The 26,118-nt window shown below is 39.6% G+C and overlaps 1 protein-coding gene across 2 annotated transcripts in view; it reads left to right on the top strand.

Moving 5' to 3' along the window:
* The window catches only part of GRM7 (glutamate metabotropic receptor 7), a 428,551-nt gene that overhangs the window by 219,118 nt on the left and 183,315 nt on the right, over positions 1-26,118 (top strand). For both annotated transcript variants that reach the window (XM_067544398.1, XM_067544399.1), the window contains exons 3-4: positions 12,863-13,004; positions 15,805-15,959. In XM_067544398.1, coding sequence (XP_067400499.1) covers positions 12,863-13,004; positions 15,805-15,959 — 297 coding nt within the window. The remainder of the gene's footprint in view (positions 1-12,862; positions 13,005-15,804; positions 15,960-26,118) is intronic.

Genomic DNA, 26,118 nt, shown 5'->3' with positions numbered 1-26,118 from the left:
AGTGGCGCTGTGACCCCAGACACCAAGTCACAACGTTGGAGTGGGGAGCCAGGCCTTGCCCTCTGGCACAGGAGCTGCTGCGTGCAGGGCAGGCTTGCCCTCTAATCCCCCTTCCCACTGGGAACTCCTCTCGGCACCTGGGCATGCAACCCACCTAAAACCTGCCTGCGACTGTCTTATGACTTAGAAAACAAAATTCCCTGAGAGGCTCAAAAGAAAGCGAATCACTTTAGATCCTCCCCCTCCTTCATTCTCTAACAGTTTCATGCATGCTTTGCTGTGGGGGATGGGTTCGGAGAGGTGGCCCATTTAGAAGAGAGGGGAATGACTGAGAAAGTGAAGGCCTGGTGCAGAGGATATCCCTTGATTGCATGGAAGGAGGTGGCATGAAGGGGGGCATTGAGGCTGTTGTCATTGACTTGGGGTGGATGAGGAGGAACTTTGAGTGTTCAGATGATATGGAACCCAGACCCGAACCATCCCTGCATTTTCGTTTGGGCTTTACAAAACTGATGAGCTATCCCAATTGCAAAACTCAGCATTCTAAACCCACCTGCACCATGCTGGACTACAACTCTGTCCAAGAACATTAATTATTGTGTTGTTCATAGTTGCCAGGGTTTGTTCTGCTCCATGTGTGACACTTATGCAATCACTTAATACAAATAATTTAATTGGCCTATTATTTGCATACAGTCATAGGCCCATGATCCATACACCCTGCCCTGAGCCCTGTGTGTGTGAGAGAGGAGGAGGACTTGGAGCTGCAAGATGGGTTATGGATGCTAGTGTTTAGGGGATTGCTGGAGGACTGGGAGCTGTTGGGATGCCTGAGGGGCGCTCCAGTTTATGGGTGTGAGAGGGAGCCTGGAACTCCCAGCTGGTTCTACTGCCCCGGCAGCCTATTCTTGTCATTGCCTCCTGCCTGCTGGTTCCATGCCATGATACAGAAGGGGAGGTATTGGGCTGTCTGCTTGTGGCAGGGTGGCCTCTAGTAGCCAAATGGTGCAACTGCAGGCAAATGCTTGCTGTCTTTCCACAAGCTTATCTCCATTTATGAGGTACCCTCTGAGAGGTGGGACTGCAGACTGAGCTGCCAAATGCATGGTCCTCACACACTCAGCAGCCGTGGTCGTTGTAGCCCAGCCTGGGTTAGTGTCTTCATTTTATTTACTTTAGAGTCTTTTTTTCGCCTTGAAGGTGAAACATGGGAGAGTAGTTGTGGGGTCTTTTATCTCACACAGAGACACATGCAACCAGGGTGAAAGCTCACCCGGGAGCAGAAGGCTCATGCAATGTCCTTCACAAGCCCTGTGGTGAGATCCCAGGCAGGCAAATTGTCCACACCCAGGACTTCTGCCCACTCTGCTTGTCAGTGACAAGGGTCCCCCATAAAATATACCAGTATGAAGGGGGGCAGGCTGGGATGGGGACCTATCATTGTGCTGCCAGTGGACCCTACATCTTGACCAGCAACATGGAGAGGGTGCAGGACCATTTTTAGGTGATGAGCTGGAGTAGTAGCCATGAAGACTTGCATTGTAGCCCTGTCTCTAGAGCAGGAGACAGTGATTTTGCCTTTCTGGACAGGTTTGAAGCACTGGGTCTCCTCCTGGGGATTATAAGGGTGTTGTTTGAAAACCAGTGTTCTAGTGAATGAGAGATCCAACCTAATTTGACACATCCCAAACAAATCACCCTAAATTCTCTCCTTCGTACATGGCCAAGAGCCTCATACCTTTTATTTTTTCTCCGAAACAGGCACTTGAGTTCTGTATTGGCTTTTCAATGATTGGTCTGAAGATATTTTATGGGTTTTGTGTCAGTTGTTTGAATAACTCTTTGACTGTGAGCTGAAGGGTTTGGTTATGTGTCAAGAATGAGGTACTCTTTCTCATTCTAGTTCCTTCACCCTTTAGCTTAACTTTCCAATGGCGACATCCTGAATTATGGTTTAAGCATCTCCATGCAATTTCTCTAATGTCAGTCTTCGGGGCTACGGAATGGAGTGCAGTTCCAGCGGGGGAGCCATGTTAGTCTGTATACAGCAAAAACAGCGAGAGTCCTGTAACACTTTAAAGACTAACAAATTTAAAGTGCTACAGGACTTTTTTTGAGGTGTGGGTGTGTGTCTGCGTGCAAGTAATTTATGTGGGGGGACAAGCCTGGATTGGAACAGTGAAGAAGAGGGAAAGGTTGAGGGCATGTACGTGAAATTTAGCCTAGCAATAACTAGCTTGCTCCTTTCTATCCCCACATTTCTCTATGTAAATAAGACACAGCATATTTGTTTTGCTTTCATAACAGCATCTCAATGCAAGTCAGACCCAGATAATGTTAGGTCCTACAAGGCACCTTTAGGCACTAAAAGGAAATCCACGAGTTTTCACATTCAGCAAGCAACTGAAATGAATTAGAAATGCTACCCAAGTCCATTTTACTGTGTGTAGGCCTTCCTTGGGGACCTGAGTGTGATGAAAATGATTCTGCTGTGGATGGTTGCTCCTTTTGATGGAGACTCCAGTTAGTTTTAATGAAGAAACAGCACAGAAAACATCACACCACCCTGTCTGTTTCCCCTTTCGGCAGCAGCCCAGCTTGGGTGCTGGAGCTATTGCTATTCCTCAAAGGTCCACTGTGGTACAGATGTGTACACTTGCTCAGTGAATCCTTGTAACTTGTATTCAGGATATAAAAGATAGACCCATAACACTAAGCCCTAGAGAGACACCACCCCCCATGCCTTATGGAATATCAATTAAATCAAAGTAACATTTTGAGATTAGGGAGAAAGGGAGATCTAGTTTGCTTGTGTGTGTGAGTGGGCGGGGAGGGGTTTAAAGGAAGGGATTTATAAAGGGGGAAGAGATGGGAAAAGGTGAATTCAGATGGCTTGGATAACTTCAGAACTGTGCTTTTCTGGGCTATAGAACTGAATACGTGTCAAGCTTTCTAATTACTCTGAAACCAGTCCCTTTAGAATGATAAATTCAAGGAATGCTTAGAATGTTTAAAAGAAATCCCACTGTTTCCTTTTAAAAGGTAGGAGTAAAAGTCCCTGACCTTATTCTTTATTCAGAAATTCTGATAAACACACCCATGAAGCAATTTTTCAGGGTCGTTAATTTAAAGTAATATATGGATCAAATTAATTCAAAACGAGGGTTTCTTTTTAGTAACTAAAAGCAGATAATATTGAAATGTTGCTTCAGCAAGTTATGTTATCAAAAATGTCTGACAAGAAGCGTACCTTTTTTAGACAAATACTTTTTTTGGGGGGGGGAAGTCTATTGCTACCTGATAATCCTATTAAATCGTGAGAAAAAGGACCTTCTGGAGAATTTCAGAGAAGCAGAATATTATACCTAGGGATAATAAGTGTTGCACTGGATTCAAAATATTACACAATCACAGGTATCCATGGATACTGAAGCAGTCCTTTGATTACTAGAATCATCCATTACCCTTAAATAGTGGAGTTAGGTGTGTGATGCCCTGTAAAAGTGTTAGTTCATGACTAGCTCAGCCTGGACAAAGTATTCATAGAATCACAGAAGTGTAGGACTGGAAGGGACCTCAATAGGTCATCTACACCCAACGCAGGAATATGGGGTATGCACAAGAGGTGCAGCACAAAAGTTGTAGCCCAAGGGAGAATGGCTGTGATTGCTTTAAACCACCTTTGCTCCTCCCAGCTTCTCGGCCTATATGTCTCCAGCTGCCTATCAGACTTAGCGTTGCCTGGAATCTCCACAGCGCAGCCCTGCCCCTGGAACACCACCTTACGTCAGAACTTGTGAGGGACTTTTAGGAGGGCAGCCTCCCCTGGCCAGATCAGTGGGGTTTACAGACCTTTTGTGAAGCTCTAGACTAACACTGGGTAAAAGGTTCTGTATATAAGAGCTTCCAGCCTTCCTCTGATTGGTTCTAAGAAAAAATAAAATATTAAAAGGGGAAGAGATATGATAGGTATTTTACAAGAGATTGAGGAATGAGCAGAAGAGCCTTATACCAGAAAGGTTCCAGGTGATCCAACACACTAGAGTCTGTGAAGTATTTGTGGAATGTTCTTACCTCTTTTTTCCCTCACCTAATGATTTTCCCTGTTTTTGTTGTTTCATTTTCTTATACTATCTCTTTTGTATAGAAAAAAAAAGCCCTTTTCCATTATCAACCCAAGGAATCATAGAAATGTAGGGCTAGAAGGGACTTAAAGATGTCATCTAGTCCAGCCCCCCATCTCAAAGAGACAGGGATAAGTATACCTAGACCATCCCTGACAAATATTTGTCTTACCTGTTCTCCAAGGATGGGGATTCCACAACCTCTCTAGGTAACCTGTTCCAGTTTTAACAATCCTTATTGTTAGAAAGTTTTCCTAGTATCTAACCTAAATTTCCCTGGCTTTAAACTAGGTTAATGTTAGAAATGAACTTGTTTGACTAGCAATAGTAACTTTTTCAGAATGAAACCAATACATAGATAGATGGATTTAATGGAAGGAAGATTTGAGGCAGTTATCAAAGAGAATCTCACATATGTATTTGGGGGAAGGGTGGCCTGGAGAAGGAGATAAATAAAGTAAAAAGCCTATGTTTTATGCCAGTGGGAAGACAGTGGTTTTGGTGCGTTGTCGTTGACAGTAATTGAGGAAACTGGTTTCTCCCAATGAGCTATACTGCTCAAAGTAAAAGCAGAAAACAGCTATCATGTCAACCCATTTGCTACAAAAGTACTCTATCAGTTTACATGATTTGGCTGTCACGTCATTGTGCTCTTCAGAATTATACCCAGCCCTCTGGTCACCACTTACTACTCTGTTTCATTTGGCTTACTTTCTCCTTTTACCCCACCCTGAGCAGTAATTGCCTGCACTCGAAGCAGTATTTTAAGTTTGAAGTGCCTGGGTTTCCAGCTTCACTTTATCAATTAAAACTCTTCCAGCAGATTGTGAGAATACAGTGGCCATTGTAAGGATCGGAGTGAAAATAAAGAAGCTTTTCTTTGCATAGGGATTACCTGGTGGTAACGGTTCTTCCTCATTAACCACTTACGCTCAGACAAGTCTTCATTTAAAAATAGAATTTGGGAGAGTGTGTTTCATGCATGCAAATGTGGGGTCCTTTTATTGATATTACTGTTTTCCCTCACCTCCTTAAAAGTACCGGTGCAGTGGATATTAGTAATGTTTAATTATAATAATTTTTATTTCTGTCAGATAACACTGGAGTAGACATTGTGAAATAACCTGCTGACGGGAACAACCATACAGTAGTTGGACTGGACCCATGCAACTTTGACCTATGACCAGGCCAGCTCTCACGAGTAAGCAGGGTCGGGTCTGGTCAGCCCCCATATCGGAGGCTTTTAAATACTATAGAGATTCTGAGCTATTCTAGGTAGCAGAACAGATTGTTGGCACCTTGGGAAGGTTGCTATAAACTAGAGCAGCCTATAAGGTTACAGTCATTTGCATTGAAGGCTGCAGCTAGTCCGGAATCTGGGTAGGTGCTTAAAGCCCCCATTTGCTACTGCTGAGTTAGACCTTTTCTTCTGTACTATGTGGTGCAGTACAGAATCTTTCCTCTCTGTTCTCACCAATGGGATTTCCACACCTTCATCCTCCTGCATTATTCCTCGTTTTTGCCATGGTAAGAATGTGAATTCTTTGGGGTAGGTGCCATGTATTATTATTATTATTATTATACAAATAATAATAATATATTCAGGAAATTATAAGTACATTTATAATACTACATAAATAATAATGGATCAGGTCCTGAGATCTGCATCAATTTTTATTGTTTCTTCTCAGGTTAATTGCTGTTGCTCACTATCAATCAGTGACTTCATCTGAAGCACAGGAGATTAGTACAGAAATGCAATCTGTCTCTTTAAATTATGTCCATTCCATCTGGGGAGCTGCTTCCAAAAGATATTTGGAAACTTGAGGGGAAAAGCATGTGTTTAAATAACAGCAAACTGAAATGAGCCGTGTGTGAGCAGGATCATGGCCCCAAAATGCTACGTGCTGCACAGCCACAATACAGACATTCCCAGCCATGAAAAGCCTGCAATCTGACCGGATGATCAAACTTTTCCATTGGCTTGACCGGTACCTAACCCTAAACTCCCTTTCAAATGTGTCTCAACTATGTCTTCCCATAGACGAAAAGCAAGCAGATACTTTAAGGATGACCTTTATTAAAAGATTACAGAAAGCATTTTCAAGAGTTAGGCACCCGAATACCATCAAAATTCAATTGGCATTGAGCTTCCGGCTCCTTCAGGCTGCTTTGAAAATCCCAGCCTAAAATAACAAAACAGCAAAGAGAAAGGAAAGACTCTATGAACCCGAGGTGCATCTCTCCCCTGACAATCTGTCCTGAATTCTGAGAACAACATGACAGTATTCTAGATCTATATGTGTTTCAGTTGCCAGGGAGCTTTAGGGTCAAGTCAAAATTTCATCTTTAATTCAAAATTATCTTGCTCCCTGGTAGTTACACTTGCTTTTCCTGTGCCAAAAGCCTAGGTTTTACATTTATTTTTTACAGCAGGAGAGCTTGACTTAACTTCTGACAGCACTGTCTGCCTGAGAAAAGAGGTCCTAGAAATGGCCACCATAGCTCTTAGACCTATGTGATTTGTAATGCCCTGTCTTGTGTTATTTTTAAATATATTTAAAGCATGCTCAGAGCAGTGGATGTGTTTGTTTGGTTTAGAATTGTTTTTAAAAAATCTAAATGAATAAATATCTATGGAAGCCAAACTTCTTTTTTTCCTAAATTATTTCTCACTCATAGTTGAATTTTGTTTATTCTTTGGACCATCCACTACAGCTGGAGCAGGGATAGAACCTTCTGAATGAAATATTTGTCTGGTCCTTTGCTAAGTACATTAGCATTCACAGCTAGCTCTTTTTGGTATATTTTAGGGGGAAAAGGAAGGGGAACATTTGCAATGATTAAAAAGTTCAAAGATAGTTTAAAATGGGCTAAGCCAGGTTTTTTGTCAGTCTGAAGCAGGTTCTTCCAGGTCCACAAATGTCAGTAAGTGACCTAGGAAAACTACAAGCAATAAAGCCAGAGAGAGATTCTTCAAAGCAAAGATGTAGTGTAACTGTAAAATGCTTTTTAATTTATCTTTGAGATTCCACAGAAATCAAGCTTGAATCACATAGAGGTCAATATCTTAAATAACAGCACCTAGCAGACTAGCTCCAGTTTCAATACACTTAGCTGAATTTTAAGTGACCTTTAAAATCCTTTTCACAGCAGTGATTATTCCTTTGCATTCGCATGACTGGCATTGGCTCCGCTATTGTGTTAGAATTCCATGCTCATGTTTTAAAATTTGTCTCTCACCCAGATTTGATATGGCTTTACATATCGCAGTCACAGCTCAGAGACGTGAAAGAACTTTCAGTGTATAGTTGGGGTGGTGTTAGTGCCTTTGCCCTGTCCCAATGGATAATGGCAAAGTAAGCACCACACTGACACCTGCTGCAAAGTGATACAGCTATTGTGTGCTCTGAAGTAAAGAACGTGTGACCATTCGAAAACAGGCCAGATTAGGAAGCTTTAGGGAGTGAACAAATTATGTGATGAATATTCATTCATTCTGCGTTTTGTGTACAAAAAGAGAGGATGTGACTTTAAAATGACTCAATTCATGACCTTGATTGAATTCATGACCATGAACTGATGTCCTGAAAAGCATCCATAATCTGGACAGATACCTTGAGCAGTTCCATAATTTGTTCATGCGCAGGCCTCCAAGCAGTAGTGAACTGTTGAAATGTTACAGCCCTAACTTTTCCCATGTGCACGAGCTTATTATCAAGACTCTCAATAACCAACCCTACCTGTGTAAGAATTCCCCGGGATGGTAAGAAAGGCCCTTCACATTCTCTACCCATCAAGACATAAAAGGATTAGCTTTATTTTGGGTTTTGCTTGCTAAAACAAAAAGGGTTGGAGCTATTGTTAGAGTTTGTCTAAACGTTGTATGTGTGCTACCTCTCTGTTCTGCCAGGGTCCTGCAGTTTTAGGAATTGTAATGACTGGAGCAATTTAAAGCAATTGGGTCTATCTGCCAGAAAGGCTCAAACCACTGGGAAAGCAAGTCACTGTAAAACCAAGCAATTTTCAAGTTATTGTTTGGGGAAACCATTTGTCTTGTGCTCTCTTCTTTCATGGATCAGTGTACTATGTTAACGCCTTATACTCTGAACAAAGGCATGACTGGAAAATGCCACTGTCTCTCTCAGGTCTATTTTTGGTAGTCCAGTCATAGACTTTTTGTTACCACAAAAATATTTGCTTGCCACAGGAAGTGGATTAAAAAAAGATGCCTGAAAAAAGACTGTCAGAATTCTATGTCTAGCAGGGGAGAGAAAAGAAATAGTTTCAAGAGGTGATTGCTATCATCCTGCAAACACATGAACAGGTCTCCAAAAGGTCATGGTTATGCAAGTGTTGTTTAGCTGTTGGAACAACAGTTCGGGAAACTGTAGGAATAACACAATATGCACCTGCTTCCATGAATGCAACTGCTTGTTTCACTAAGGCATACAGCTATTCTGTATATGTGAGTCAGCTTGCTGGCTACCAGCTACATAAAACGCATCCGCAAAATGGCCATGTATGAATATTTGAGACCACAGTCAAAACCCCATCTTAAATCTTGGTCCTCTTAACCATGTATTCGACTATCAGTCAGGAAAATAGCTCAAGTCTTAAGAATAATTTGTCACTATCTAGAATCTCCGCAACACGTCCTATGGGGAGAAAAAAGAATACTTTTATTAATCAAAGAGTTATTCTCCAAGCTGATGCACTTGCATAACTCCTGTTGACACTAATGGGAGAGACTCAGTACACATCAAACAGAGAATGAATTATGCCCCTTCAATGTTTCTATGAAATTTTCATTTCTACTCACTCCCCTTTCATCTTTGGATGATGTCATTAAGATTTTGATTCTTTTTAGCACTAATGATGCAGCTGCTTGTTCACACACATAAAGGGACCATGTTTATGCTTCCAGAACACTACATCTCCTTTTCTCCAAGCATAATGGAAATATGAGTATCTGACAGATGCCTTCTGGACTTAAACATACTGTACTAGGGACAGCAAGGTGGGGGGAACATGGTGTCTGCTTGCAGCATTGCTTGAAAGCCAGCAAGCTTCTCAAATGTGCTGCAATCCAAATCTTTTTAGATACCTTCCATTTACCATTTATCAGTATAAAAGACTTCTGCATTGCAAAATGCAAAAAGGTTGCAAAATTTCAATTATTTCCCTCTTCTAGACAAAAACAAAACCGCAACAAAAATCGCTTTCAGTAATCAATGGATCTAGAGCATTATTATTAGTGAAACCAATCTGTGAGACTCTGAGGTTCCTTGGGTCTGCTAAATTTATAGATTACCAGATGCTATGGGTATGAAGTGAAATTACTTATCAGTGGAATGATCCAGGATCATTTGAACTTGGAGATCTCTGAGATTTACTCTAGTTGCTATGGCAGTTTGTAGCTACTCAGAGCATTTGCCAGTTCTTTTGCCAGTGATGGGTAATGTATTACTGCAGTGGTCCTGTGACAAAGTCCTTAATTTGCAACTTTCACAATTTTACTGCTTAATTCCCTCTGAGGGTTTTACCTCAGGAACACTATGAATTAATTTGACAGTTTAAATAACTGTGCACATGTATTTCCTCTCGTTTTAGGAGTGCAAGTTCAGTACAAAAAAGTGAAACTTATTCTATATATGCCATTTGGACAAGTTGTAACAGAAAGGCATATTTTTTGTCCATTTCCCACCAGATTCATTGGGAATATATTGTTACGGAATGAAAAACGACACGTGACTCCATCTGTAATGAGCTCTTCAATATAGATTTAAACTCTTGGGAATGAGTTTATAAGCTTGAATGGAAACACAAGCTAATGCCATTAAACTAATGTTTGGTATGTGTCCTCTTGCCGTTACTTTAAAATAGAATGTGCTTTCTCGCAGTGTGCTGATCTGTTTGGACTGGGGGGAGATGAAGAAGGGCTGAGAAAGCAAATAATTCTGTAGCCCCTTTGCTAAATAGTAGCAGATTTCTTTGGTATTTTTTGTTAGTGGATTGTTTTCTCCTTGGAAGAGACTTTGGGGACATAAATGTAGGATATTTCCCCCTTAGCTATTTACATTCACTAAATGCACATAAGTCCTGTTACCCTTGAACAGAGGTAGCAAAAATGACAGCAAAACTTCATACTCGCCATTCCGTTTTCAAAAGCTTCAGCCAGGATACCCCTGTGTGTAGCCCTGTAGCCAGAGAAGCAGCACCCTCAGATGTTATCCTGCTTTAAGAACCCTGGGTCTTTTTGACCCCCTGTACTGTCACCTAGGAATTCCTTTAGTCCCAAATCACAGATTCTGTTGTTCTCAATACTGAGCATGGGCCTGGACTTTGGTTCTAGTTCAAATGGGCCTGGACATAACTCTCCTTCTGCCCATCTGCTCTACACAAAGGGGTTTCTCAGTCGCATTCAGCTGTAACCAGTGTCCATCACAGCTGGATTTTGAGTCTCCGCCATGCACACAGAAGAGACGGTGTGACACACAGTATACTAAATATCTATCTGGGGTGTGGCTGCTGCAGCCACGCCATTTGATGTCCTACATATTTAAGCTTGTGTATCAAATACTAATACAGTAAATATAGCCCACTTATTCAATATCAAGGAGTAATTGTGTTACCAGCTTTATCATAACAGGCATATCAGCTGGTCTATCTGAATGATGCTGTTTCTATGGGTTCAAACAATCTTTAATGCAGCTGGATCCTGAACGACAGAAATGCTTTTGTAGTTGGTTACAGCTGTCAGCCCCGTCTCCCCCTCTGTGTCTTTATCTCCACTCTCTCCTCCCATCGACCTGCAGGTCAGGGAATCATGTTACAGTGTTTGTACTGTCTCATGCACACCTTAGGAAAGTCTATTGTAAAGCAATGTTCCTCTCCAGCCTAAGGAGATCTCAGTTACTTGAGGATACAGTACTTTAAAATATGCTCATTTACCATATGTGCATGCCTGGGCTTCGCCCTCTGATGCTCTCTTGCAAGGTGCTCATTTCTCTCTGTATCAAAGTTCTGGAGAGTCACACTGGATTACAGAACACCTCAGCACTAGTTTCAGATGTGTCTAAATAATGGTTCCATCCAGCACACTAAGGCTCTTTAGCCTTGACACTGTGAAATATGCCAACTTCTGTTCACTGCTATGTCATAGTAGGAGCCTCTTGAAAGAACATTGTAGCAGGAGTGTATATTTTTTCAAGTGCCAGGTCTGGCACTTTGCAGCAATCTGCTCCCTCCTCTCTCCCCCAATGAATTCTCCCAAGTCCCCAAATCTTACTTACAGGAGAAATGGGAGGCTCTTGACAGAGACACAAAGTGGAAACCAGGCTTGATGGAGTGCCAGGAAAGCCGTGAAGTGCCTTAAAGTCACAGTTAATAAGTTTAAGTTCTCCTTAGGCAGAGAGATTTTTCATTCTGAGAGACAGAAGGAGAGAGAGAGAGAGAGCTTGGTTATCAAGCTCAAGTCACTTAGTGGAAAGCAGATGTTAATTGCTTTCTCTGTCCATTTCAGTGCAGGACCCATCTACCAGTATCTTTGTCTGTATTAAATCTACATTTATTCACAGATGTGCTTGGCTACAGGATGGTTTTCCTCTGAGTATTTAATCTCCCTTTTTTTGTGGGGGGGATACTAATATTTCCACCTCAGGGGAGTTATTCTGTGAACAGCAGTGAGACCCTAAACATTTAGTCTGAGATGTTGCCCCTGGTGGTGTTTGAGCCTTCTCCTCTGCTGCTCCTTTGCTCTAGAACTGACTTCCAATCCTCCTCATCAATTCTCTCTTTATTTTAAAACCTTTTCTGAAAACATCTCTTTTGCCTTGGCTACTTAATTACTTGTCCCCTCTGTTGTTTCTTATTATAAATCTGAGAATTTATTAATTAACACTGTGAAATATTTTGAGGGAGACAATTTGTATCAAAGATGCTATAAAAGATGAAAGATATTATAAGTGGGAAACAAAAGAAGAAAGATATGTATGAATTAGTATGAATTATGTTTATATTGAGTAGTTTTTTTATTGAGGCTTTATATCTTGTTACCATTATATTGGCTGCAATTGTTTTTCTTGAATTCTGGTTACTAACTGCGGATCAAATCCTGCAAAAGTTGACTCTTTTCTGAGTCCTTACTGAGATGAGGTAACTCCATTCACTCTAAAAGTAGATAGTTGCATGAATAAGCCTGTGTGAAATTGATCTCTGTGTATTGACAGTATTTGGACTTCTGTATTATTCTGTTTCAATTTAACTGGTGGGAGCAGTTTCTCTGGTTTTTCTTTCTATTTATTCAGTTAAAAAATTAAAGCAAGTATGCCAAATAAAGTTGTTCTGTATTTTATGTGTTTGTCTGTCTTTATCAACCTCTCTTGCGTTCCAGTTTACTTTTTTTATCTTGTCCATTTCCATCATCTCTTTACTGTCTGGTGAGCTTGTTTGTTTTTCTCCTTTGCATGGCATTTTTTTTGTCCATCTGTGACTCTACCCAACCATGCATGTGTCTTGTCATGTTGCATACACTTCCCAAGAGAGAAAAGAAGAAAAAAAAATAATTGCAAGAATGGCTTATTAGGCTTAACGAGAAGCTTAACTGCTTCATCAGGATGGTTATCGGAATCAAGTACTGATTTCTTTTTTTCCTCCTATTCCTTCTAACGTCTGTGTATTTTCCATGCTCTTCTCCTTTCTCTTGTTTTACAGATTTCTTCTTTTTCTCAAAACAGGTGGGCTCTGCATTGCTCAATCATTGAAAATTCCACAGGATCGTAAAGAGAAGACCATCGACTTTGATAAAATTATCAAGCAGCTTCTAGACACTCCCAATGCCAGGGCCATCATTATTTTTGCCAACGATGAGGACATAAAGTAAGGATGACTGAGAGAATTAATTCATTTGTGCTTGCTAGCTTTATGGAGTAGACAGAGTAAATAAGAATGTAGTGAGCAGTGGAATGAAGTGCTCTGTCGGTAGGAATCTGTGGGTCATTTTATAGAGAGATAGCAGAAGAATAGATAGTATATTTCGCTACGTGGGAAAACAATTTCATGGTATGCATTTTTACTCATGATAAGAAATTAATTTCATAATGAAAGGAAATAAGATGTAAATAACTGTTACAATTTCAAATTCAGTCAAAATAACTAGTATTGTCCTTCATTTTTTAGGCTCTTTACAATCTGTGCAGTTGACTATGAAGTTGCTTTGAATACAAAACGCCCATTGGATCTAAATGGGAGTTGTCTTCACTTAAGGGCTACAGGTCACATTATCCAACTTTGACATGCAGTCTCTGCCATAGGAAAGTGGTAGCAAGCCGTACAACAAACACACAGAATTCTGCACAACAGGGATGGGGGAAAGGAATTTTTACCAAGATCACAAGATAGAATCCTTAGTATCATCAATAGCATGAAGGGATCATTAATATTTTCCCATAGCAGACAGGATGTTGGCTCTTAAAGATTCACCTGAAAGATGCCACCCTCTTCAATAAACTTCATAAAAGTCAGCTTGTCTACATGGGAAGGATGAAGGACTGAATTTAACCAACCTGTGTCTTAGAGCTACTAGTTACGCACAAATAACTTCTGTTTGTATCCTAAATTTTAATATGCTATTCTTCTAAGCAAGATAATTTACAGCATCACTACTCTTTCATCTGGTCAGACGAGGATTGTGTCTAGTATAAATGGTAGGGAAAAGCCATTGATTCTTACAGTAGTATCTGGAATGCCTTAATCTGGAGTCAAGAGTCATCCATACTGTGCAGAGCACTAATTCCTTCACCAGGGATTACAAACAGCCAGTATGTGCCCAACTGCCATACCAGCACCACTCTGAGCTGCCACCATTTTGCTCCACCCCCTTCTCACCTCTCTTGATTCCACTGGCTCAATGGCCCAAAACTTTGGGGCAATACAGGAGTGTGACACTAGTATGAAAGCCTCTACACAGGCGGTTGTTTCCCCACCAGCGTGAAGCATGGGGAGAACCACTGAATCAGCTTCTGGTGCTGGGGGAGCTGGAGAATCCATCATTGCCAGAGACCCTCCCCTACAGGGCAGCGGCTGGAGGAACAGGTCCAAGGAGCTAGCATACACCATGAGAGACAACTGACTGGGAATCTAGAATGTTCCAGTGCAGGACCCCAGGGCCCAGTGTAGAACCCCGGGCCCCAGAAAGACACTGATGAGACACCCCAGTGCAGGACTCTAGGATGCCGTGTAGGACATCAGTCAGATCCCAGTGTTGGGACTCCAGTGAGATCCCCAGACCCCATGTAGGTCCCCATTGAAACATCCCACTGAAAAAATCCAGACTGATGCCAGTGCTGGGCTGCAACAAGAGACTCTAGATCCTTGCGCACACCAGTGCAGTACTCTAGTGTGGGGCCCCAGAGAGGGACCCGAAATCCCAGTAAGTGAACTCAGGACACCCTCATTGGTACCTCTTTAAATTTGGTGTTGCTCTTCTACAATAGCTAGTTGTTTAGGTTGTGCCCCAGTAGCTTGTAGTCATCACCCTACATGATGGTGTTGAGTGAGCATGTTGGTGTTGAGTGAGCAGAGACGGACTTGCTGCAGAGCTCAGAAAGTACCACCACTTTATCTTCCCCCCAATGTGATCCCTGTCCTACACTATGCAGCTATTTCTTCATTGTACTAACTTCACTTTTACATTTGTAAATAGACAAAACTGGTGTCATATTATGGCAAAATATTAAAATATATCCAGACACGGTTTCATACTTTAATTCAGTATAAACTAACTAATGATGCTTTCTAGTGGCTATGGCATGGAAATGGGAATCAGGATTCCTGGGTTCAGTTCCATACTCTGTGACTGACTCACTTTGCAACTCTGGGCTAATCACCAGAACATCTTGTGTGCAGGCAGATAGCTACATAAGTGCAGCGCCTCATCGACTGCAGTGCGGCCCTGTGCAGGGGCAGCACTCCACCAGTGCGCAAGGAGTTGCAGGCTCAGAGCTCTAAACTTCTTTGACTCAGGAACAATGATAACACTAATCTATTTCAGAAGGATGTTGTGAGACTTCATGATTCAATATTTGTAAAACACTGGAGTTCCTTGGATGGAAGTTGCTATATACACTGCACTAATGGGCATCCTATAAATGCTAATATTAATAAACAATATATTTGCTGTTGATAATTGCTGCTGTTAGTAATAAAATGTCTTGGATGTTCAATAGCATTTCCACAGATCACATTTCATTTGCTTTTCAGTATATTTTAATAATTTAATTTAAGATCAATTAAATCCCTATCTACCTTTCTACCCTATCTACCAGAAATACAGCTGCTTATTCCAGAGTCCTTTGTGGTATAATTTCTAAGTTACCAGAGAGTTGTGAAGCATCTGTCAATTGCTAATGGTAGAACTATACCAATTATTACTAAGATTTCACAAAAAAGCTGAGATAAAATTCTGTCATCCCTAGAATAAAAGCACAAAGAGGAAGATAGACTGTTTTGAAATTGACATGATCATGTGGATTGTTAAATTTCTGAGCTAAAAGTTAGTTACAGATATATGTTATTTCTGCTCATTCAGCAGTCTTGCTCTTGGTTATTTTTCCTGCGTGATTAAGTACTGTTCCATTCATTTTGCATTCACGTGTAAATTATATGTCTCTCTCAACAGACAGATCCTTGCAGCAGCAAAAAGGGCTGATCAAGTTGGTCATTTTCTGTGGGTGGGATCAGACACTTGGGGCTCCAAAATAAATCCACTAATTCAGCAAGAAGACATTGCTGAGGGAGCAATCACCATTCTGCCTAAGAGAGCAACCATCGAGGGTAAGAATTCTATTACGACAGTCTTTCTGTCACAGTTTCTTATTTGTTTCATCATTTCATTGAACATTGTTGATATCTAACTGGTACGCTGGTGGACAAATACACTGACCATGTATATAAATGTTTATGTGGTATGATTCAGAGAATTGAAATCAGTTCAACATAAATTAAGCTAAATCTACATACCCTTAGAGTCTCCTAAAAATCTCTGTCTAGCTGTCATCCTATACTATACTATACTAATGTTTGTGGTGATACATTTCTTGGGAGGATAAAATCATTTGTAAGTTTTTATACATCACCAGTAGTGGGATAAATATATGATAAACACCATTTGTGTGTGTGGTTTTGTGTGTATAAAAACTGTTAATCTGTAATATAGACACACAGTTTTGTATAAAAAGTGTATATACTATGAAGTGGATATATAATAAACACAAACACACATAGTTTTCCAGATATGCTTTTTTCCCTTTCTCAGCTTTTGTTTACTTTTTTCCTATTTCTATATCTTTACTTTCTAACCCATCGTCTCTTAGTTATCCCCCTTTGTGTCTGTACAGATGTTTAGAAACCTAATTGACATCTTTCTGAGCTAACAAAACTTGCTGATTAGAATACATGTTCTGATTTAATTTGAAAAGAAAAGTTCTTCAGGAGACACTATGTAAAGAAAAAGAACTCCTCTGTTGGTATGTTGTTTTGTATTTCTTGCCTGTCAGGCCAGGTCTCCGAAGAATCTGCAGAGCATGTTTCACACATTAAAATGAGCTCTAGCATCTTCATTCAAAGGAAGATCAAATATTTGCATTCCTTTTTACTCTGTCTACGCTTTACTCTGCCTTATTAATTATTTTTCTCAGAATATAATGCACTACAGAATTCTATTTTTTTAACCCAAGTGCTTTTTTTCCCATCTGTTTCCTATAAATACCTAAAGAACATATGAGATATTGTTTGTGAAAAACAAGCAGTTTTTGTCACCATCATACTGTCTATATTGTATCCCTGGGGCATTTCTAACAAAGATAATAAAACTTAACCAAAGATCTAGACAAATAAATTGGTAGACCAGTAGTAATGTGTATGAAAGTCTTTTGCAATATTTCCTGACAATATCTTTACTGTGTGTTAAAAGCATGTTATATACATTACATGTAATGGAATACACAGTATCATGGCCAAGGTATATACTTTATCAGTTAAACTCCTATAGCCACATTTCAAAGGTCAGACAATGGATTCATCTGCGAAAATGTGTCCATTGAGCCTACTAATTCCTACTTCTCTGTGTGGAATTCAGTATTTACCCCTAAAATCACTTGTGTGCGCAGTTGATCTGCAGTTAGCCATTTTGTAAGTTCACTTGAAATTGTGGCTTTTAAAGTCATATTTCAACTATAGTCAGTAAGGTGTATGTGCACTTTTCCTCCAAGGGCTTTATATTGGTGGGAAGGCATGGTAAAATAGCCTAGATTTTCAAACCTAATAGTGTTACCACCAGTTAAGGATGAACACGAGTATGACCGGAGGTGTGATTTTATACTAGGATAAGCATTTAGAGCTTTGGAGTATAGTCAAACTTTTGTGAACTTCTCTTGTTTGGAAATTGTGGTCTGAAAGTTTCATTAGAAAAAAAATGTTCTCATAAGATTTCCATCTTGGTTTAAGCTGCATGAAAAATACAGTAAGAACAGTACTTCCCTGCCCAGATTTTTTCCTTCAAATCTGAAAGTGAAAAAATTATGTAGCTGGATGAATATATAGAAAAAATAACAACAAACAGCAAATGTTTCCTGAACTTTCTTTAAAGGTTTTTCTTTTAAAACTTTTTCTTGAAAAGACTTTTACCTTATTCAAACTATTTCACGCATCCATAATTATCATCTGTGTTTGCTATCTGCTTAATCCTATTGAGAGGGTAATAGGTAAGGAGAAGGAAGAAATTTTTTTTCATAGTGCACACCTCCTTTCTAAACAATTTTCAAACAGTCACAGTCAATAATAATGATTGTATAAAATGTTTTTCCATAGCTAAGAATGTCTCATATGAGACCAATTATACCATCTTATTTGATCTATGATGATAACATTTCAGAGCATTCTGTTAATTATAGAATGTCAATCGCTGTTATGTAGTATTATTTTTTGCTTGGTGAAACTTTTACCTTTTATGGATGTGTGTGTATGGGTGTGTGTCTTGTCTTATGAAAGCTTTCCAGATTTATAAATTGGACTGCCATGTTTTCTTCCTTATCATTTGGTTATGAAGCTAAGTGAAATGAGAACAGACATTTTAATGTCCTCTTTTTTTTATCGACTAACAGGGAGCATCTGCTCCCATAAAGTTTACCAGCACATTTCTTCTGACAAAAATAAATAAATAAAACAAGAAGCTGGTTTTTTCTATTTAAATTGATGGACAGGAAACTAAATCAATAAAATGTATCTGAATTTGCCCCTGAAGGATTTTATGTTCAACAGTATCATAGCTTAGTATAGTCTACTTTTAATAAAGTGTTGTGTAAAAATGCTGCATTCTGTGCTTTGGGCTGTTAGACCCTGATTCAAGAAAGCACTTAACCATCTGTTTAAGTCCCATTGAAGTCAATGAGACTTAAGCACATGCTTGTAAATGCTCTGCTTAATAGGGATGTAGTGTTTGATTAATGAGGGTCTTAAAGCCTGGATTGCAGCAGATCCAGTGCAGTTTTACTGCATGATGAGCAAGGTATGGAGTACCCTTGAGGTGGCAGATGGTGGACAGCCCTAATGGGGTGCTGAAATGTCTGTCACCTGTGCTCCATAGGGGTTGGAGTCAAATGCCAGGGCCATGGCAGTGGACAGCTGTGTTGGTTAAGTTATGGTTCTGCCAGCACGTTTCTGCAGGAAAGGATGCCCTCCATTGGCCTATGCAGCAGCCTTGCCCGAAGTTCTTTAACATTGGCTTTGCTCAGGCATGGCAGATTTCCCCATCCATTACTATAACATGAAATTCGATGTGCTGGTGGTTGCAGATTCAAAAATTATAGATGTAATGCCATAAAATGATATCCTTTGAATATACTAGGAAGTGCTTGCTTTGGGAGGGGATCACAAAGACAGTGGTTCTGGCTCGGGTGAATGATAAGCTGCTTCATTTCATATAATCAAAAACTGCATTAATCGGAAATGTGTATATTACTGTACACTTTTCTTGTTCAGATTTTGAAAAGTGCCGGCATAAATTTTCTGAAGTGTATTTTGATATCTCAGCTTGAGACACCTCAAAGGGGTCTGATTTTTCAGAGGCAGATACTTTTCACTTTCTCAAAATCAGTTCCCTCTAAAGTGTCTCAAGTATATATGTACGTACATACATACATACATATCCTCTACAAGTATGTACATATATGCAGATGTGTGCACAAATGGTCAAATTTCAATTTACTTTGTGGAGTAAATATGCTTCAGGATTTCCCATCTAAATCACTTTTGATTGGCTATATAACTATTACACCCTGATTCACCAATGCATTCGAAAGCACACAGTGGCCTTAAAGTCATCTTAATGAGCTATGTTAGCATCCCCCCTTTTTCTGTAGATACTTACGTGATGTGATGTTCCTGTTGGTGGTTCTAACACCCATCCTCTTTTGGCTGTTAGTATAGGTCCCATATCCAGGAAAAAGATAGAATGGTTGGGTTTACTAGTAGAGTCCTTTGTGACTTTTAGCTGTCAGTATAAACTAGAGCAGCATCCAGGCTGATTTATATCAGAGGTCCAGTTCAGTGCAGATTGACCCCCAAGATCAGGATAGAACAAAAGTGACATGAAATCAACTTTACTGTTTCCTCTCGGGCTGCTCTCGGGATGCTGAATAAATGTACTCAAGGATCTATCCCTACTGTTTGTGTTAAGAATACACAATAATAGATTTTTTTTTTTAAAGTTACTGTTTATGGCCAACTTTTCCCACTAATTCCCATTTTACTAGCTCACTATGAAAGCTGCCTACATAGTATTCGGTGATGTTCACATTTTGTGCCAGGTTAATGGTGTGAAGAGGACCTTTCTTTTTTTTTTTTCTTCCTAGGACCCTGTCTACACTTACCTCCGAGATTCGGCGGCAGTCGACGGGACTTACGCAAGCTACGCAAAAAATTTGCGTAACTCCCGTCGACTTCTCTGCTTCTCTCCATGCGCCGTCTTCACTGCACTGCACCGACAGGAACTGTGTTCCTGTCGATGCAGCGTTACACCACTTGTGGAGGTGGGCTTAGTATGTCGATTTCTGGATCGACTGAGCAGGTCTTCACTGACCGCTCAGTTGATCCAGAGAAATCAATCTGACGGTGGTGAATTTGCCGCCGTCAGTGTAACCGTAGCCTGGGTAACTACTTTAATTCCCAAGAGCACCCCAGATCATTCCTCCTTTTTCTTGTTATCACTATGGTGAATTACATTTGTGCTACATTAGAGAAAGCTTTCCCACAGACTTAAATGGAAATTTGAATCTCAGCAGCTTTTTTTTTTTTTCATGAGGGTGTTTGTTGCTGATTATCTGAGAATAACATATCTTCTTAAACGTGTGATGCAGCCAGCTTCATCTACTCACACTTAGGAAATATTAGGCTAGTGAGCAGATGTTAAATCTCACTTAAATTAAATGTGGTTGCATACTAAAATATATGAAATATATACTTCCTGAATTTTCAACCTTTTATAGTGTAAGGGCTACTGTTAAAATATCTACCCACATAATCCATTCTGTAAAATGAATACATCATTTTTCTGAATAATAAGATTTTCAAATCAACTTTCCTCTCCCAAAAATAATAGCTTCTCAATTCAAACTATAGAATGAAAACAATCCTCTGAGACATTTGCTTAAATGCATCTTGGCTTTGAATGCCCTAAACTTTGAGATACCAAGTGTTCTCAACACCCTGTGGCTTCAGTAGGAACTGAGGGCCCTCAGCATCTTGCAGGAACAGGGGACATGTAAGGAATTATTTCTTTAGATGCATGACATCACCCATGGACAAGATTTTCTTTGCCACTATCCCACTGATTGACTTAGGAAACCATTGCATGAACTGAATGTAGTCATCTTAAGTCAGTCTTAATATGGCCCAGTCAAGTTTGATGTAATTATTTTGAAAGGATAAAGTCACATCCAATTTATATAATCACAGGAGACAAAGAGCCAGTGGCAGTATACACTTAAATAGTAATCACTTTATTAAGAAGTTGCATATGAAAAGTTTTAATCAGAGCTACTAGGTATTGATAACCATTCACACATACCCAACTTTGGCCAGTTATCAGTGGGGCAGTATTTGATTTTCTTCATAGAAATGTTTTTCAAATTGTATTTAAGAAAAAAATGTTTCTTTATTTTGGAACACTCACCATAGGTAAATATGATATCGTGGTTATCGTTGTACTGAACTCTTAGATGACAAGGAATTCTGTCCACATTGTCACAGGAAATAAGAAAAACAAAGCTATAATCCTGCAATTGAGTGTATATTTGAAGAAATGCATGTGATGCATTAGGTCTTGATAGTGCAAGCACAACTACTTGTGTGGAAGAGTTTTTATTGTCTCAGAGCTTAATTTTGTATAATATTTTACACAGATGATAGTCCCCCAAATACTTGACAGAGTGATATAATGCAATGCAGAGTGCGTATTAGTGACAGAAGGTGAGGGACATTAAGACGTTTAAGCAAGAGAGAGAGATGTGTTTTCTAAATAAATTTGGAATGGTAAGAGATCTATCATATTATTATTATTTATTATAAATCAGCCCATCTACTGCTCTGGTTGCCTTTGACATTAATTAAAATAACAATTAAACAGTAACAAAAGTGCAGCAAAACCCGACCCCAAACCCAATTGGCAGGATTTTCCCCACAGCAACTCTGTTCCCTGTAAACAGCCACCCCATCCTCCTCCAGCGTCTTCAAATGGCTGACAAAAAGATGGGCCTTGTGGCTTAAATAAACTAGTTCCATGGCAAGGTTCTAGGGAAGAGCAGAGAGAAGCCAATGCTAATCTAGGGAAGGGAATAAAGAAGGAATAAACAGAAGGGAATGTATGATAGGTATGAGAAGAGGGGGTGGGGTGGACTTAGACATAAAAATGTGATCAGAGTCACAGGAGAAATAGGAGTTATCCAGGCAAATGTCTAAAGTCTATCCAAATAGCATAAGGGTTGTGATAGCTCTGTGAAAATGGGTGAATGGTAGAAAAACAAGGGTTTATTTTTCTTACAACTCAGCTGGGCACTGCGACATGAGCCTTACAAATGGTTACTCATGGGTATCTTCTCTCCTAGCATTCATAGTCCAGGAGAATATTGTTCATCTGCAACATTTTAATTTGAATTTCCAGGAGCAGCAGGACTAGTGAAAAATAAATCTTGAAAAAAGCAAACAAAATACTGTATGAGAACACCACACTGGCTTCCTGTAAGTCCTACCATCTTTGTACTATTCTAGAGATGCGGTCCAAGTACCACTACTTCAGGGGCTAACAACTTCATTCCTTTATAAATTTAAATGAACTTCTTCCATGGTATCCTTTTTAATCATGCACTGACCTTTAAGAATGCCACTTCACTTTTTCATTTTGCACTAAATTTAATAAATTTTAAAAATTTTCTGTCTTCTTGTTATCACTGATACCAAAATCTAATTATACTTTTTAAACTGCCTGGGGTGACTTTCTTCATGATGCTACATACATACATACGGGAGCTAACAAGATGACCCTCTGATTAAAGAGGATAACACTACTGGTCCTGATATCCATTTAAGTTCTTACTGTCAGATAATAATTTTAAAGCGATGACTTCCTAAATTCTGTTGCAGGAGGAAAAGTTTGTGCCAATGATAAGAAAGCATCACCTGCACAATGGAAGGAAGGAAAAGTGGACTTGATCACATGTTAGAGTAGATTCACATTAACTTGTTAAATTAAATATAGCGTATCCTAAGTGATAAGCAGGCTGCAGCATCCATACTAGGCTATCTCAACTCAAATAAAGCACTATGCAGATGCGCTTGGGTATTTTGTGTACCAGAAAATGACAATCTTTCTACTTCTCATTCATCGCCTTCAATAAGACTCATTTCTTCTGTCACACCTAAAAGAAGGGAGTAAATAAATATTTGTGTGTATATATCCATATGCCAAAAATGAATGGCCATGTTCTCTTTTGTCCTCACCTCATCTCTTCTCTATGGTTTGTTGGTCTCTCATGACTCTCATGTCTGACATGTACATTGTGAGTTCTCCATGGCAAGCCGTGGGCTTTGTTTGTTCTGTAAATGACCCAACAACCTCCGTTGGGCATTGTGAAATTAATAGTGCTCATTGATTATATGAGGAAGGATGGACTTGGACTTTTTGATTTCAAGAGGCTCTCTGGAGTTCAGGGAAGGAGGGAATGGAACAGGAGACTGTCTAAAGGGGGAAATCCATGTTGGACATTATACAGCTCAGTGTTGTATTATCTTCCTCTAACCCTCTCAGCATCAGCAGTGTGGCTAGCAGAAATGGGGGACCAGCAGAGCAGCAACAGTCCCTTCAAGACCGCCTCTGCCTCTCCCCTCCAAGGTGGCACCTTCTACCATGTATCCCTGGAATCCACAGAATGGGCTTTCGGGCAGAGTTTCCAAATTGCACGGTCCTTAGATGGGATGATTTTCTTGGTTGTCCTCTACAACGTTTTTGCTCAATTTTGTTGCAGTTGAGAGGCTAATTTTTCCCTGAGGTAAGGGCTTTAGGATTTGGCCCACAGACAGAGATCTCTGATTTATTGTACCTTGTGTGTGAAACTGATCTGGTAGCAATGACCAATATATTCAAAAATGTTTAGTGATTTGTGGATGCCTCAAATTTTAGATGCCCAACCTGAGTCAGTTTTAGTGGCCCTAACTCTCAAAAAGTGTTGAGCCCGTTCCCACTGAGGATCAGTATCCTTCAGGTGGGGCATCCTTCAGGTATCCTCAACGTGGGGCATGCTAAAATCGAGCACCCAAAGAATTGTGGCTGGTATTTTTAGAGTATCAAGGGCTTCAAGTAAATTGATTGGAGTTTGAAAATCAGAGAGACTTTCAAAGAACTCCTGCAAGATTTTTGTTTTAGATTTTAAATGTATTTAATTTTATACAACTAAGAGAGAATCCCTAATCAGATATTTCTCTTGCACCAACTTAAGTGACGGTAGTTAAGTGGTAATTGACTTTCTTTCTGTCTATGAATCAGGACAAAGATAAATGTTAACAGAGTTGTTCTTCATCTGCTGGCTTTTTTTCTGTTTTCTTTCCCTCCTCCCTCCCCTTTTTGATTTAGTTCCTATTTTCTGTCACAAATTGTCTTATGGGTCTCTTACAGCTCACTTGTTCTTTGCTTTTTTTATTAGCCAGGCTACTGACTTTGCTCTCTAAGATGTCTTGTTTTTGTTCTTTAAAAAAAAAAAATTCTTCCTCATTCTCCTTACTTCTCTGTAATCGGTTTTTAATGGACACTCAGTCTCAGTGAAATAAGGACAAGGAATGGGAGAGGGGATGGAGAAAGATAGAAGAGGAGAAAGCTAGAGACTGATAAATAATGCAATATTGATTATTTTAAGTGTCTGGCAAAATACTTGGGGCAGTAGTGAAAAAATATCATTTATTTTCTGAGCTCAGAGCCTGATGTAAGTAAACAATGGGATTCAAACACATTTAAGATTAATGATTCAATTCCAGCCAGCTAGCAGCATAGATGTGACTTATGTCTGTGGTCCTGTGAAGTTCTCAGAAGCGAAGATAAAGGTGGCTCAAACCCAGCAGAATTAGGCACATATTTATTAAACACAGAGAGCCATCCCCTCAGCTGGTATAAATTGATATAGCTTTTGCACCAGCTGAAATGCTATCCCTGAATTTTCTAGTTGTCCCTTTATCTGCCATTTGTTTGTCTTCCAAACAGGCGGCTGATTGAGGCCTCAATATTTTATTTAGCTTTTTTAAAAATTTCCAGTTATTGCTGATTTTTGTTTTTTGCTTTCTTTTTAAGCAATGAAAGGATAGCTACTTATACAAAGTTATGAGTGAAGGTGTCCACTGCTTATAGGCCATTCCAAACATTAATGTCTCAAAAAAATTAATGTAGTAATTCTAGTGTTTCTTCTCTATAAACTATAAACATGTGCAAACATGTATCTCCTCTCTTTTTGTGTTTGCTTCACTGCTTGTTCCACAGTAAAGAGGAAACACATCCTTGATATGAGGTAATTACTGTAATTAAACATGTTAGCTTCTGTTGAACAGCGGCAAAGAGATTTTTTGTGAATAAACAGTTTAATCAGCTTTAGAAAATGAAAGTTCATTAATCAATGGGACTTCTAGGCCAAATCCTGAAATTCTGTCCTTATTTCTACCTAGTCATTTCTCTGGCAAGACTGTTGTTGATTTCACTGGGCAAGGACTTCAGGATTCTCTGTAGCTGATTAACAGGGGAACACTTTCAAATTGGGGATATGTTTGTTTTCTCTTTGGAAATACTGTTTTAGAATAACACAGATGAAACTCTCTCAGATGTAAGTCAGCATTTCACTAATTCTGCAGTCCTCAAATATTTTATCTTCATACCCCACTTCTATCAAAGCAAAAGAGTTCAAGTTCCATCCTCCCATGTGCTAGAAACAATATTCAGCTATATAGCAATATCCACTAGTCGTGAAATACTGTCTAATCTGCATCTATCACTGCTAGTACACTAACGTGTTTCACTGAAATAAATGGGTTTGTTCACAGCTTATCTATCTGTAAAAGAAGATTTTTGGGGTCAAAAGAGAATGAGAGGGGAGAGAAGTACCAACAACGCCAAGTGATTCACCCCCTGATCCCCCCTCTCCCCCCAAATGATACTAGCTTGCAAATCATGAGGGTTTTTGTAAAATAATATATTTGGGGTTCTTTTTCTTTGTTCTCTGGTTTTGAGCCTTTAGGGTGCACACACTTCAGGTTTTCTTTGCAGCCATGAGGGCTAGAAGCTTATTTTAAAAACAAATAAGTAAATAAAAGCTGTGATTATCTTGCAGCCTTTTGATCCCATCAGCTGGGGTGGTGAGCAATACACCAAATAACTTAAGATGCACCATAAAATCGTGAGAGTTGG

This window comes from Emydura macquarii, unplaced genomic scaffold (genome assembly GCF_026122565.2).
Source record: "Emydura macquarii macquarii isolate MOO-44397 ecotype Brisbane River unplaced genomic scaffold, CSIRO-AGI_Emac_v2 contig_968, whole genome shotgun sequence".
Classification (NCBI taxonomy): Eukaryota; Metazoa; Chordata; order Testudines; family Chelidae; genus Emydura; species Emydura macquarii.
The sequence above is the reverse complement of the archived record's forward strand: the minus strand, read 5'-3'. Positions and strand labels throughout refer to the sequence as shown.